Below are 15,780 nucleotides of genomic sequence, written 5' to 3' on the forward strand. Positions count from 1 at the left end.
AATAGGCTGAGGTTTTGTGTGATAGTATATGAGACCAGAGTTAATATAGATCATATTTCCTTTTTCCTCTACCACTAGCTTCTTTCTACTACTCTTTCTCAGCCTATATATAGATATTGATATCTATCTATCTACTATCTATCTATCATCTATCTATCTATCTATCTATCTATCTATCTATCTATCTATCTACATCTACTTTGTTCTTCTCCCTCCACAGAGAGTCAACAGATCTCCCCTTCATCTTGCATCCTCTTGGCTATCATCTTGTCTTTTCCTTGCCATAACCAAACAAGGTTTGGGTGTCCTCATGAAAAAAGAACAGAAGAGCAAACACAAATAGGAACAAAAAGTGAGGTTAGTTAGAATGAGAAAAGAAATATCAATGTGTCACAAGTTTCCCAAAGATGAGAAATACTACAAAAATTACGAACACCAGAAAAATAGCATATTTTTATGAATGAAATGTCTTCACACTTCTAGAATACTTTGACACTGAACAGCTCTGGTTCTCATTCAATTCAAACTTTGCTTCTTCTCTACTTCCCACCTACTGCTAGAGAATTCAATTGAAGGATCATGGAACACAAGCCCAGAGAGGGGATGTGACTTGTCACCATTTTATTTGGAAGTCTACTGGTATGAGAGCAAGGGAGAGAGCGGAAGACAGCTTCAGGGTCATTTTTTTTGTATCTTCACGGGGGGTAGGGGGGGAGAACTAGGTGAATTATCAGCAGCATCCCATTGCCCATTCCTCAAGCTGCAGCTTTCATTAGCCCCTCTGGTGAAGACCATACTCACTGCTTCCAAGCCAAAACCCCTTCCTTCTTCCCTGTCCCACAGCTCAGGCCAAAGCCTGGGCCGCTGAACTGCTCTGCCCTCTTGAAGATTGTTCTCACTCTCATTCACAGATCCTTCAAATCAAGTGATTGCCATCTCTGGCAGCAACGTGACTCTGAAAATCTATAATTTGTCTGGTGAATTCAAACAACTCACCTGGTTTTACAACGACAACCAGAAGATTGCAGAATGGGAGGCTGGTGAAATTATCTACTTCAAGTCAAGGTTTAAGGACAGAGTCATTCTTGGTAAAGACTATGAACTGTACATCTATAACATCCAGGAAGAGGACAGCAGCAAGTATATCCTGCTGGAGTTGAAGGAGTCTGGGATAGAGGTACCTCACCACATCTCACTGATGGTGCTTGGTGAGTTTGGGGGTCCCCACTCCAGGGCCCCGGATGGACCCCTGGGAGGTTTCCTTGCATTCATGGGGACTCTCTCTGGCAGAGGAACTTCAGGACAGGCTTAATTCATTTCTCCTGGAGCCAGTTCCTCTGAGGAGTGAACCTGGGTAGGCAGAACCCAAACTGATAGCCTTGGGACATTTAAAACTTCTGGCATTCACGTGTCTGAGATGTGAAGAGAGATGAAACCACAAAAGTGGTTTCATCTCTCTTCTCTTCAGGCTCTCCTGCAATCAACTCAAATCAGTTCTGAGCTTGTCTTAATGATATACCTGAACACAGACTTCATCAGACTCAAGGAAAAAGATACAAGAGATAAAGAATGGGGTAGGGGCTGTTAAAGGAAGACTATTTACCTTTCAGAATGGATGGGACAAAAACTTCCACTCGTAGCTCCAGCCTAACTGGTATATGTGGAATAGGGACTAAGATATTATACTTGGAATCAGACAGACCTGGGTTAAAAACTCTGGTTACTAGCTCATTTACTAGTTGTGTGACCTTGGAGAAAGATCTTAACATCTCTGTGCCCATATTAGATAAATTTCTTTTGGTGGCAAGTTAACAGAAGCTAGTTTAATATAAATTTGGCCAAAAAAATCTATTAAAGACACTAGACCTGTTTAAAACAATTCAAGGGACCTAAAAGAGGTTAAAAAAAAAAAAAAGGCTGAACAGAAGGAAACATGAGGCCAGTCCAGAGTCCCCAGTCTTAGGAATCTGTGGAGTAGGCCTCTGGATTCCTGCCATTTACATGACTTACTCTCAAGGCCTAGGCTTTTGTAACTCTTGGTTTAAACTCTCAGAATTTATTTATTTATAGTTTAACATTTATTTATTTATTTTGAGAGAAAGAGACCGTGAACAGGGAGGGGGAGGAAAAGAGGGAGAGAGAGAATCCCTAGCAGGCTCTACAACATTAGCAAGGAGCCTGGCATGGGGCTGGATCTCACGAACTGTGAGATCATGACCTGAGCCAAAATCAAGAGTCACTTCACTGACCGAGTCACCCCCTTTAGGCACCCCTAAATTCTCAGAATTTAAAGAGAGAAACTGATGAACCCAAGTTGGTTCAGGTATGTATACCTGATGGAAACATTTATGGCCCAAAGGGTCAGGATATAAAGCAGAAACATGGTTCTTGGGGATATCTCCCTGGCACTGAGGTAAATAATTATTGGAGAAGAGGGGCAAGGCAGACATGCCAGACAGGTGAGACCTGAGAGCCGTGGGGACTCCATATTTGAGGATACTTATATCTTGCTTTTAGGACGTTATAAGAATCAAAGTCAATAATAATCAAAAGTCAACGTCAAAAAGTGCAAGCAAGTGTTCTTTTTCAAGACCAAATCATTTTAGCATGCCGTTTCCTTCTTCCAGATAATTACCAAAAATATGAATACAAAGTCTCTAGAAAATACTCAGAATATATCTGTAATGTTCTTTCTCCCTTGAAACAGTGTACATGAAGAGTGTCATGTACAATTAGGTCCCATGAGCTCACCCGTCCCTGTTCTAAGAGGCTGGAGGACCCTCCTTGCTCACTTCCTCCAAGTCACATGGTCTGAAAATTTGGGAGGTTCTGGGAAAAGGAAAGAGTCAAAATCTCTTACAGTGGTGTTAAGAAAAGCCCAAATTTGTATCATTAACCAACTTCTGTGGCAGATAGTACCACCACAGCCATTTCCAAGTTCCTAATGGTTTCATAATCAGCTTGCAAAATTTCTGAATATTTTAAATTCCAAAAGCTGGTGTGAGGTAAGCACACCTGCCTGAAGATAAGACCATCAGGATGGAGTTAGCAGAAAACTCATTGTTCAGTACAGCCCTTGGATTTCTGATATCTTAAAGGGGGAATCTTGGAGCCAGAGTCCCTGCTGTCTCAAAAAAATCTCATCCACAAAGTGCCTGGTGTATGCTTCTCAGTGTGTAAAATGTGGGAGATATGGAAGACACCAAGCTAGACCACAGGACATGGCAAAAAACATTATGAAAATTGCTCAGTTCAAGTGTGCAAGGAAAGATCAGCAATCTGAGGGGGCATTTCATATAGGAGATGTGTCTAGAGTTCAGGAGGCCAGGCAGGCAGAACCCTCCCATCTCCCCTCACACACTTGCAGTTAGAGGCAAGCTCTGGGATGGTCAATTCTCTGGCACATTTAATCCTTTGTAACCTAAGAGGCGCCGATTCTGCAGGGGTTTTACCCATGGCCAGAATGAAAAGGACCCAGAGGGTCTCAGTTAAAGTGTCCCTAGCAAAGGAAGGAGCATGTGCTGGGATTACCTTTTATCCCATCTGGTGGCAGGAAGACAGCAGCAATGATGATGTGACCTCCAACATGCATATAACACTTGCACCTGCAGAAAGTACTTCCTCGTGGATGATGCCATTTTATCTCACTCACATGGTGCTATGAGGTGGAGTCAGTTTACCAATGGGAAGGAAATTCAAGGGGCTAATTATCTTGATAATGTCACTCCATGAGAGCCAGGACCCAGGCTGGTCTCACTCCAAAGCTACTGTTTTGTCCTTTGTATCTCATAACTACTCCATCCACCCACCCATCCATCCATCCATCCATCCATCCATCCATCCTTTCGTCAGATACTTATAGAATTCCTGCTATGTGGCAGGCACTGTACTAAACCCTGAGATACCAAAGGGTATCTCAGACACAATGCTGTTCATCATGGCTAATGTGTGCTGGGGGTTACATGAGGCTCTTCTCTGTTCTGCCAGAGTCCAGGAAAGGGCTTTGCGGTATGCTGGATATGCTATGCTGGATAGTACCTCCTACCCCAGGACTCTTGCTGAATCTGATCCCAAGAGCTCTTGAAGACAGACGGACCAAGATGCCAACTCTGGGCTGGTGCTGGAGAAGGATCCTCAAGTAGCTCAGACAGTTGGGATACCAAGTCTGACCTCAGCCAATCTCTGCTGTTCTCTCTGGCCCACCTGTAGTCATAACCCCATTTTGGTTCTGGGTGCATGGCTGCCTCCCTCCCCCCACACTGCCAGATCCATTTTAGCTTCACCTCTAAGGAGCAGCCCTTCCAGTCTGAACTTCCAGAGGTCAAAGCTGCTCACTGGCTCCCTCTGTAGGGGCCTCTTCTCCATGACACCACAGCTCCCTTTGTATCTTAGCCAAATGCTTGCAGCATCAGTACCTCATAAATACATACATAAACCCATTGTCTCATCTTACAACATCCTCTTTGTCTTCAGATCCAGTACCTAAACCTTTCATAAAGATCGAGAAGAGAGAGGAAGTGAACAACAGCTGTCATCTGAAACTGTTGTGTGAAATCTCAGACGACCGGTCTGTAAACTACACCTGGTATGGGGACTTGGAAGCGTTTCCAACAGCCTTCCATAGTAATGTGCTTGAAATCACTATTAATCCACAAAAGTACTCTGGAAGTTACACCTGCCAAGTCAGCAATGCTGTCAGCAGCAAGAATGATACAATCTACTTCACTTTACCCTGTACTCTGTGTAAGAAATATTCCCAAGGGAGCTGAGGGCGGGTATGGGTAACTAGTTTTGTCTTGGATGAAGAAAGGTGTGGGAATCCTATTCAGCATCCTGCTTGTGTGGAGAATCCCAAAGGCATCTGTGAGACCCAGGAGATGGGTTCTACCCCGGGCTCTGCCACCACCTCACCTGGCTTTTGTGGAGCTTGTTGTCCTTGCTTGCAAAGGGAGGCTGATGCTCCTACTCTGCTCTAACAATGCATGGTCCTAGAATCTGAGGCCTGGAAAATTGTAGGACAATCTGAGATGCTAGCATTGAGCAGGGAAAAAAACACAAGGGGAAGAGCAGACCAGACCCAGTTGAGCAGGTGCATGAGGGGTTTCTGGAAGACAGCCTAAATCAGCAAAGGCAAGAAGGATCAAGTAGGTGAGCACAAGCCAGAAGAAGTGGTAAACAGGGGCAAAGGCCTTATCCTAAGGTAGAGACTCTCTGCTCTTTAGAAAGACAGACTCTGAGTTTCATGTTCCAGATTCCTCTGTCTCTTGGGAGGATCCACTCACTTAAGCATCTCTCCTGGCTCTCTGTCAAGTCTACACAAGTCCCGTAGAGGGGTAGCTGGGATCAGGCAGTAAGCTCATAGGTTTTAGAGTCAGACACCTGGGGGCAATCCTGGGATTGTCATTTAGTAGCGAGGAAAGTTTCTTCACTGCTCCAAGTCATATCCTTCTCCAAGTTGTGTCCTTCCTAAATAACAGACAAAATAGTAATCCTTATCTCATTCTGTATAAGGATTAAATGAGACAGTACAGATAACCTACCTAGCACAGTGCCTGATAAGTCTTCAATGAATGGTACTTAAATTACATCTAGTTTCTTCAATTCTGGAAACACTAGGAGTTTGGTGGAACCCCTTAATAAATTTGAATTACTATCTCCAACATTCTGGGTCCTGTACTTTCCATACCTCTAAAATCACATCCCTGAGTATCCACATCCACATTCATATTCTTCCAGAATAACTCATACCTGTGGTGCCAACATTTACCTGAGTTCCCTGACATGCATCAGGGACCATGGCCCCCAGAGACACTGCTCTTTCACGGTCTTCCTTGACCCTGTCTACTCACCCACCTGTACTGATTTCTTCACCTCTGCTCCCACATGTGGATTATGGAAACTGTACCCTCTTATTTATTCTTCCCAACTGACTGGCCATGCCTCTTCTAGTATCTCCTGCTACCACAGACCTGACGGGACAGTTTGGTGTCCGACCATGAGACCATCTTCATATCACCAGCACACACCTGAGGTCCAGAAAAAGAAAGAGACATAGTCCCTGTCCTTTATAAGATGAAGGTGACTGCTCATCTACAGAGAAGAGGAAAATAATAATACAGCCCTTTTTATTTTGGAAGGGCTAAACCAATCTTGTCACTTTTTAGCCACCCAAATTATTTTAGCAAAGCATTCCTAATTTCCCTTCCCTACTTTATCACCCATTCCCTTTTTAAAAATTTTCTGCTCCCTCCTCTCCTCTGTTCTTACCCCTTCTCTTCTCTTCCCTTCTTTTCTCTCTTCTCTTTCTCTTTTTTTCCTTTTAGTAGGTGTAGATGGTGAGTGGGGTGGAAAAACAGAGAGGGGAAGTAATCCTTCCTTTCCTGAAGTCTAGACACCTAAGTGTTTGGCATTTTCTTGCTCTTTCAGCCAGATCCTCTGGAGTTTCCTGGATTGCAACGTGGCTAGTGGTCATTATACCCATTGTTCCTGCCCTTCTATGGACCTGAGATGAGCTGCTCTAACTCAGGGGTGAAGCTTGAAGATGGCTGGGTCTTGCCTTCATCAGCCAGAAAAGAGCTCTGATTATATGGGATGACATAAAGTGTGCTGTTGAATCTACAAGGATTTTCAAATTAACTTTAAAAAAATTAGAGTTAAAGAGTACCTGGGTGGCTCAATTGGTTAAGCATCTGACTCTTGGTTTCAGCTCAGGTCATGATCTCACAGTTTCATGAGTTCAAGCCCCCACATAAGGCTTTACACTGGAAGTGTGGAGCCTCCTTGGGATTCTCACTCCCTCTCTCTCTGCCCCTCTCCCATTCACGTTGTCTCTGTCTCTATCAAAATAAATAAACTAAAAAATATTTTTTAGCGTCTATTTTGAGAGAGAGAGAGAGCGCGAGAGAGCGAGAGAGAGAGCAGGGGAGGGGCAAAGAGAGAGGGAGACACAGAATACGAAGCAGGTTCCAGGCTCCTATCCATCAGCACAGAGCCCGATGCAGGGCTTGAACACACAAGCTGTGAGATCAAGACCTGAGATGAAGTCGGATGCTTAACCAACTGAGTCACCCAGGTGCCCCAAAATAATAAATAAACTTTAAAAATAAATAAATAAAAAATAAAAACCTACAGCTAATATTTTATTTTATCTTCCTAGTTATTTCCTAACACACAAATATAGATACACATGCATTCTTTCCACCAGAAGATGTGATCAAACTATGTTTTCTTGTTTAAATAAATATTTGATAGGACCATCAACGTCAGGCTGTCAAACAATGCCTGCTCCATTGATCCGGACAATCGAGATACAAAGTGGAAGAGCCTGGGATCATGGGCTCCTTCTGGTGTGTCAGGAGGAGTTAATTTGTGTAATCCCTGACTCTTGGTCCCACATCCATATCTGACTTCCTGGGGTTTCAGCTTCTCCCCACCCCCAAATTCTGGCCTCCTCTCTGAGGAGCATGCTCATTCGGTTTCCTGGGAGTATGGGGTCAGGCTTACCCCTCAGGAGTGAGCATGAAGCTTTGCGACGTAAAAAGAGTCCCTCCCAAGCTTTTCCTGGGGAGCTGAGCAACTCTACTCCCTTTGTGTGCGACTCTTCAAACCCTACCTGTGTCATGGGATCTAATAAAACCATCAAATGGACAAAATGTAATCACTAGTGTCTTCCATCGCAGGAAGGTGGGAGGCCCCGGGCCTAGCGCTGACAGAACACACATTTCTGCTGGGTGTTCCCCTCCTCCAAGGCTTGCGTGGGCCTAGAGCCAAGAAGGCCCTTCAAGGATGTGTAACTGCCCTTCTGGCAACTGCCCCACCACAGACCACTTTCCTTCTATACCAAACCAGCCTTCCCTGCCATCTAGCTCTCCTCTGTGGAAGAAAATGCTGTGTGTTCGCCAAACATTCTCATTTTCCTCCTGGGCTGTCCTGGTTAATTGTATGTGTTAACTTGACTGGGCCACAGTGGTGTCCCGATGTGTGGTCCCACATTATTCTGTGTGTGCCTGTGAGGGTTTTCTGGATAAGATTAACATTTGAATCAGTAGACCGAGTAAAATAGATTATCGTCCCTAAAGTGCATGGGTTTCATCCGGTCAGGTAACAGTGTGAGCAGGCTCACCCTCCCACAAGTGTGGGAGAATTACTTCTGTCTAACTCCTTTTGAGCTGGGACAATTTTTTCTTTCCTGCCTTCAGACGCCATCAGCAATCCTGGGTCTCCAGCTTGATGACTCAAATCTTGGGACTTGTCAGCTTCCATAATTGAGCCAATTCCTTATAATAAATCTGTGAGTGAGTGAGTGAGTGTGTGTGTGTGTGTGTGCATACGTGCGTCTCCTATTTGTCTGTTTCTCTGCAGAGCCCTGACTAATACATGGGCCAATGGAAAAGCTAACTTTCTCAGGTCCTTTTTCATTTAATTTGGGTCATGTGACTGGTTTTAGTCAGTAGAAAATGGATGGAATTGATGAGACAGGAAGTGAGGGACTCTGAGGAGTGGAGCCACATAGCGAAAGGGACCTGGATCCAAGCCATTGTATGGAAGGCAGCTGCCTGGTTTATGCTGAACACGTGTAAGAAAGTTTGGATTTTGTTTGTTACCACAAGATAGCCTAGACTCCAGAAGACGCCTATATATCCTTCAGCCTCATCTGTGGTCTCATTCCAGCCTCAACTCTTATCAGCTGGCACCCTCCAATGGGACTGTCTAGGTCTCTTTTTTGCATGCAACGTCTCTCCCTTTCCCCTTGCTTCTTCTTGGCAGAAGAGGAGGTTTTCTTGAGGACACACACACACACACACACACACACACACACACACCGATGGAGTCAAAAATCATCTCTGGGGGAAAACAGTAAGAGAAAAGAAATGTCGCTTTATATCATAAATAAGCAGAGTCCTCAGCTGCTAAAGAACAGACACAAGTTTTGATTGGTTCTAGTTACTTGAAGACCTGAGACAAATCCCCACCTTTGATGGCCCAGGTCACCAATACCAACTATACCCTGACTCTCTCTCTCTCAAGACAGTGACAGATACTTAATTTGCTGGGCTTGGTGCATAATTAAAATGTGGGACTCCCCTTCACCCCCATCATTCAAAAAGCAAGAAAAAAGTGCCATTAGATGTACTAAAAGATAAACTTTTTCTCTTTATTCTACAGACTCTCTGTACTTGGGATGACTTTTTTAAATTGCTATTAAATGTTCTAAGTGAAGGAAATTGAACATTTAAGTTATTATTGTGATTTTTATTGTTTAAATTGTGCAATGTCAATTTTGAATGAAATACAAGAATATTTATTCGTTTGTGGAATAATTGAAATTACTCAATTCGTATTTTGTAGCTTATGCATACATGTGCATTTTGTTTTTTCCAGAGCAATAGAAATAATTCAAGAAAACCCCTAACTTAACTGTTTTCATGTTACTTCTCATGAACACTCATTTTCCCAACACTCTCTGGAAGCCACTGGTTTTCATGATACAATTCATTTGTAGTCATTTTGAGTCTCCGTGAACTCTTGTACATCATTGATCCACTACTTCTATACTCATGGGGTACCATGAATGCTGCATTTGGATGAGGCAGCCTGAACTGGATGGACATGCACCCTGCATGCATTTCCTCTACTCATGTACATGAGTACATGTTCCATTGTACCAAAGGACTTCATTTAAAAAACATAGGTTGAAAGATGAAATTATTAAGAATTTAATAATATCAAGATGGTGACAGCAGAGCATCAGACCAAGTGTTTTTGCACCAAACCCTCTGAACATAGGGTTGCAGCTGGGTTGGCCTCAAGGACTCCTGATACATTACACCAAGACAATACCTTCTCTGGGAGTTCTAGTTCAAGGACCAAGCCCAGTTCTCATGGATTCCCCTGTGTCTCATAGGTTTCTGTACATCAAAACTTGGTGGGGTGATTATCAGCAAACTCAAGTGTTTAAAAAAAAAAAAAAAGAGGACCTGGGTGTCTTAGTTGGTTAAGCATCTGACTTCGGCTCAGGTCATAATCTCACAGTTCACGGGTTCAAGCCCTGCTGGACAGTTTGGAGCCTGGAGCCTGTTTCAGATTCTGTGTCTCCCTCTCTCTCTGCCCCTCCTCCACTTATGCTCTGTCTCTCTTTCTCTCTCAAAACTACATAACATTAAAAACAAACAAAAAAAAAGAGGTCAAAAATGGAGTCACATGTGCCTATGTTGCCAAACCAAGACTTAAACCTAACAATTACAGTTTCAACCCAGGAGAGGTCCTGGGTTGAGCCAGTCAATCTGGAATTACCAGATTACCTCATTGCTAGTGAGGTCATCTGCCTGACAGACCCTTGCTGTTCCCTAAAGGAAGGTGATTTTGCCTGAAACAATCCGCTCTTTGCTAGTAACTTGTTCTGCTCCCTTCTGCCTATGAAAGTCTCATATTGTACTGCTCCTCAGAGCTTCTTTGTATTTGCAAATGGAATGCTGCCCAACTCATGAATAAAGCCAATAAGATCTTTAAAATTTACTCAGTTGAATTTTTTATTTTTATTTTTTAACACAAGCCATTTGTCTTTGTGTAAAGAAGATATCTCACCATTTGGGCAAAGTCCTCACCAAGAACTGCCTCATGTGAAATCCCCAGGTAAGAGCTTTGCCGTCCTCCCGCGGGCCACTCTGGTGAGCTCTGCAACACTGCCCTCTGCTGGTTCCACTGCAGCCAGTTAGGTCAGTGCTACCCAAACCTTCACTTGAACTGCAGCAAACCTGGGCATCTCCTCCTCCTCCTCCTCCTTCTCCTTCTTCTCCTTCTCCTCCTCCTCCTCCTTTTAANGTCTTCTGCTGAGCATCTTCTTAAAATGCAGACTAAGTCAGTAGGTCTGAGGTGAGGAGTGAGATTCTGCATTTTAAACCAGATTCTGGGAGATGCCAATGCCGTTGTCCACAGGCCATTTTCTTTTGATCAGTAAGGCACAAGATGTCCCTGAGCTTCCTTGTTCTGACCTTTAGCTCCCTGGTTTCTAGGTCTGTCCAAGGAACTTGGTTCTCTCCCACTTCCTGCCCTGCTCTGCTCATGAACACCATGCTCCTTCCCTTCTCAGGTTAAAATGTCCAGTGGTTCCTCTCAGATTCCCATGATCCCCAGGTGCACCACTCTGCCACCGGGACCAGCTTGCTTCAACAGGTAGCACGAGATGACACACAGAAGTTTGCAAGGCCAGAATCTCTTGGAAAGTGAAAGAATGCAAGGTTTGTATCTGACTCTGCACCAATAAACATCTCGGATTGGGCCCTGGTGGTGGGACCTGGGGCACTAAATTAGACCTGGACCCTTCAACCAGGGAGCTCATTCATTTGTCACCCATATTTCCCAAGCTCTCTGCCATGCTGGGTGCCAGGGGCTACTTACTGAAAGGTACAATTGACTGAGGCCCTCCATGTGCCTGGCTCTTGCTGGGCAATTTACCTGAATGCGCTCCTTTGAGGAATGGGAATGGGTGTTAGGAGAGGAAATCTTTCCAAACTCTTAATTAGGGATTTGGATTTAAATGGCTTCCTTGACCCTGTTAATTCTACACAATTCTTGGTAACACCAAAGCAGTCTTAGAAAAGCCCCAGCCTTCATCCTTACTTCTTATCCAGGAGTAACAGGATCAACCTCCTCCAGTGCATTTGGGCTATTTTCAAGCCCATTTGTTAAAGTGGCAGCCTCAGCACCAAGAGAGGTATGCTCTCTCCTCCCCCTACCTGCTGCTATTGTCTCCCACCCTCGGAAGACTGCATGTTGAGGGAGAGGACAGATTTAGCCCAGAGCCACCTGCATGAGCTGCAAAGTGGTATCCATAGACCTTTATTCCCTTCCACCAGCTATGCTGCCACTCTCCCAATGTTCTGCTGTCACCTCATTTTCTATTCCCATCATCGTACCATCTCTTATGTTTTTTTTTTTTATTCCTGTGGTCCACCTCATCCTAAAGATCGTTTTTTTCACTACTTCTGCTCTTCACCCAGCCATTTCTGCCTTCAATGTCCCATCTGCCCACAAGGGTCTGCACAGCCCAGATAGGAGATGACTTGGTTGGTTTCTTTCCTCTCTTCTTGAAATAGGAAGTGTGATACTCTTAGTACGAGCCTTCCAGCGCTGTGACCTCTGTGCCTGGGGGCCCAGCTCAGGCAGAGTTTCCTTTGAAGTGGACAGCACAACAAACACACTGGCTCATTCTGTCAACAGATATTTGTGATGGGATTCCGATGAGACTTTACCTTATGCTTCAAAGTTAGAGCCGAGACAAAGAGACTTCACTTCCTAAAGAGAGCTACAAATAAGTCAGGGGTAGTAACACCTCCAGAGGTGACTGAACTGATTTGCTACTCCAGCACTTCTCATCTCTGTTCCAAGATTGGGGAGAGAGGAGAGAAAGGGGACCATCAGGATCAAAATTGTTACAGTTGAGAGACCTGTGACTTTTCCCTCTCTTCTCCATGAACGAGGTGCCTTTCTCATAATGCTCATTGAAAGGGGCCTCTCTGCAAGCACCACTTGTGAGGTTCAAGATATGAAAAAGAAATGGATACTAATGTCTCCCTTCCTGGTCAGGCACTGGATGTGTTGATCTTCTCTGAGGTAGAAGCATGGCATTGGATGGGAACAGCCTGCATACTCACTGCTTGACATGGCAAGGATGTAGTTTCTACAGAGGGTGCTGTGGACCATAATAAGTTTTTACCAGGTAAGCAGATCCCAGTGATAAGAGGTTACTGCATCATCAGTGGGAGCTGAATGGGAGGAGAGAGGGTCAGAAGAGGCCAAGCCAGAGAACCTCTCCCACATCAGCACACTCTTCAGTGGAGGACTCTTTACCTCTACCAACCTTGCCAACGCCCCTACAGCACTTGTGCTGTGCTTCACAAAAGAGCCAATATTCAGGTGTCTGTTATAGAGGCATCTGCCAATGGGTCAATATCAGCCAGAGAAACAAAGATGATCAACAGCAGCCAGGTAACTAAGAAACAGTTGGGTTCTCTCTTCCCTGCCCTAAGCCACTTGAGAAGCTGGAACTGGAGGAGGTAAAATAGAAGGGTGGGGGAGTTTAGATCATACTCTCTCCCTATTACAGAGTTTCTGGACCATGAGACAAGCCTGAGCTTAAGTGACAGGAAGAAGAGGTTAAAGGGGAGTTTTACATCGAACTGTACTATTAAATTACTAGAAGTGATAAAAATGAAACTGAGGGATTTTCCCAAAACATCCTAAAGTGATAGAAGGCATAGTCGACATAGACCTGATATGAAAGGGGAAAAGATCACTGTTTGATGTTAACTCCTAACCAACTGAGCTCAGAGTATTAAAAAGAGTGGTCATATGTATTTATTAAACAGTTGTTATGAACCAAACACAATCCTAGATGTAGTACTCAGAAAGACAGACATAGTTCTTGCCTTCATGCAGATGATACTCTGGTATAGAAGACAGCCCTCGCCTTGGTGGCTCAATTGGTTAAGCGTCCAACTTCGGCTCAGGTCATGAATTTGCAGTTTGTGAATTTGAGCCTCGTGTTGGGCTCTGTGCTGGTAGCTCAGAGTCTGGACCCTGCTTTGGATTCTGTGTCTCTGTTTCTCTGACTTTTCCCTGCTTGTGCTCTACCTCTCTCTCCCAAAAATAAATAAACATTAAAAAAAAATTTTAGAAGACACCCCTAAGAAAATTAGTAATTTAATTTCAATTACAAGGGTGGTACAAGTATCAGATATGACAACTTCTAGACAGAAGAGCTAGTGGGGACTGAACTAATGTAAATCAGGAAGATGGGAACTAGTTTTGAGGGTCAGAGAGAAATTCCCCTTGGAATCAGAGACTGAAAAAATGAGCAGGCCAGGAGAGTATGTGTGGAGACAGAGCCCTCAAGAAGGAAGAAAGGAGTATGAGACAGGGATACTCTGGAAGAAAAACACCAACCAGGCTGCTGGAGAGATTTGAATACAAACGTATTTAAGGAAAGCTACAATCACATTTCTAGATGGCAGATGGAGAGCCATCTTGGGTGGTGGTCCTTGAAAAATAAACCAATTCTCAAAGAACTGAATGTTTCTTAGCATAATAATTCTGGGGTTTTCATTTCACAAGAGTCAGGGCCGTATTAAAGAAAAATTGTCATTCTCCTGATAGGACTGAACCTGCTTATTTCTTAGAAAAACTAGTAAGAAAATCAGCTGCAGAATTTCACTGGCATGAAGACTTGATTAGATGGAGAAAACACATTTTCTCCCTCATCCTTTAGACTAAAGTTTACCTTTCCTCACCCCAAAACCAACTTTGATTGGAGAGAAACCAACAAAGGAGAATTTCCGTCAGCATCAGGCCAAAGCCAGAGCATTTTACTCACCAAAGACAAGGAAGGGTTGCCAGGGCAGAAACTGTGTGTCCTGTATCTGCGGGTTGTATGCAAAATCCCCAAACAAAAGAGCTGGGGGAGAATTTTACCGAAGGGTTGGGAGTAACTGGAAGAAGCATAGGAAAAACTAAACCCTGATGTCTAGGTAACAATATTTAATGAGCAAATTTTTAGGGTTTCCCGTCAAGATGAATCAGTTCTAATTATTTTCCAGACTTGTGACATTGATTTGTGTGAAAATTCCTATAACTAACCACTGTTTCTTTTAAAGTTCCTGGGCGTTTGAGAGCCATTGGCCAATTTAGTAAAGACCTTTATTTGCATCCACGGTAGGGCGGTGTGTTATTTTTCTGAGAAAAACTGGAAAAATGGGAGTTACTCTGAAAAGGTCCAGTAATCCCTTTGCAATTTCTTTTTTTTTAATGTTTTCTTTTGTTTTTGTTTTTGTCTTATTTTATTTCTGAGAGAGAGAGAGAGAGAGAGAGAGCGCAGGGGAGGATCAGAGAGAGAGGGAGATACAGAATCTGAAACAGGCTCCAGGCTCTGAGCTGGCTGTCAGCACAGAGCCTGACATGGGGCTCGAACCCACGAACCTTGAGATCATGACCTGAGCTGAAGTCGGACGCTTAGCCAACTGAGCCACCCAGGCTCCCCGTTTTGCAATTTCTTGGAGACTTGGAGAGGTAAGGTTGGAGGAGAATCAGCCCTACTCTCTTGTGAATTTCCAAGTAGAGTCAACAAAGATAGTTATTGGTAGCATTGACAGATCTGTAGCCAGTACCTACAGAAACACACTGCCCTAATTTCCACCTCTTACCTCCCCTGCTTTGCACCAGCACCAAAGGTACAAAACTGAATTCAGAGAACCCTAACTTGGGAAAACGAGGAAAGCCTTATCACTCCTGATTTACAGATAGAGAGATCAGTGGATTTGGGAAGACTAGAGAAAGAATGGCAGGTGAGGAGACTGGTGGGGTAGCAGTGTCCATTTCATACAGGGTCTTGGGAATTTTATCCCAAGAACATTGGTAAGCCGGTGATGGGCTTTCAGCAAGGAGGGTGCATGGCCAGATTTGTGCTTTGAAGATTGCTTTCATTGAGTATGGTAACTTTCAAGAATGTTACAGATGTTGATAGAAATGATTCTACATGAACTTTCTGGAGGATGAAGGAACAAACAAGGAAATTTGAAATATCTCATTGAAAAATTTGGATATCAGTTTGGTTTTGTTTATGAAAAATTTTTCTAGATATGGGGTGATTAATGTAATGCAATACTGAAGTTTTAGATGTAGGTCCATAGGCCTCAGAAATGATTGTGGTAAATATATATAATTCTATAAATTTTATCATGTATTTGCATATGATAATAAATAAATATAAATATATTTATTATTAAG

At 43.7% G+C, this 15,780-nt stretch overlaps 1 protein-coding gene across 1 annotated transcript in view; it reads left to right on the forward strand.

The window, feature by feature from the left end:
* CD48 (CD48 molecule) overlaps window positions 1–7,142 on the forward strand; it is a 12,391-nt gene extending 5,249 nt beyond the window's left edge. Inside the window, exons 2-4 of the mRNA XM_077760112.1 lie at window positions 912–1,208; window positions 4,474–4,743; window positions 6,427–7,142. Of these exons, the coding sequence (XP_077616238.1) occupies window positions 912–1,208; window positions 4,474–4,743; window positions 6,427–6,506 (647 nt within the window). The 3' untranslated portion in view covers window positions 6,507–7,142. The remainder of the gene's footprint in view (window positions 1–911; window positions 1,209–4,473; window positions 4,744–6,426) is intronic.
* Window positions 7,143–15,780: the final 8,638 nt, after the last annotated feature.

The sequence above is a fragment of the Crocuta crocuta genome, unplaced genomic scaffold (genome assembly GCF_008692635.1).
Source record: "Crocuta crocuta isolate KB4526 unplaced genomic scaffold, BGI_CrCroc_1.0 scaffold133, whole genome shotgun sequence".
NCBI classification, from domain to species: domain Eukaryota; kingdom Metazoa; phylum Chordata; class Mammalia; order Carnivora; family Hyaenidae; genus Crocuta; species Crocuta crocuta.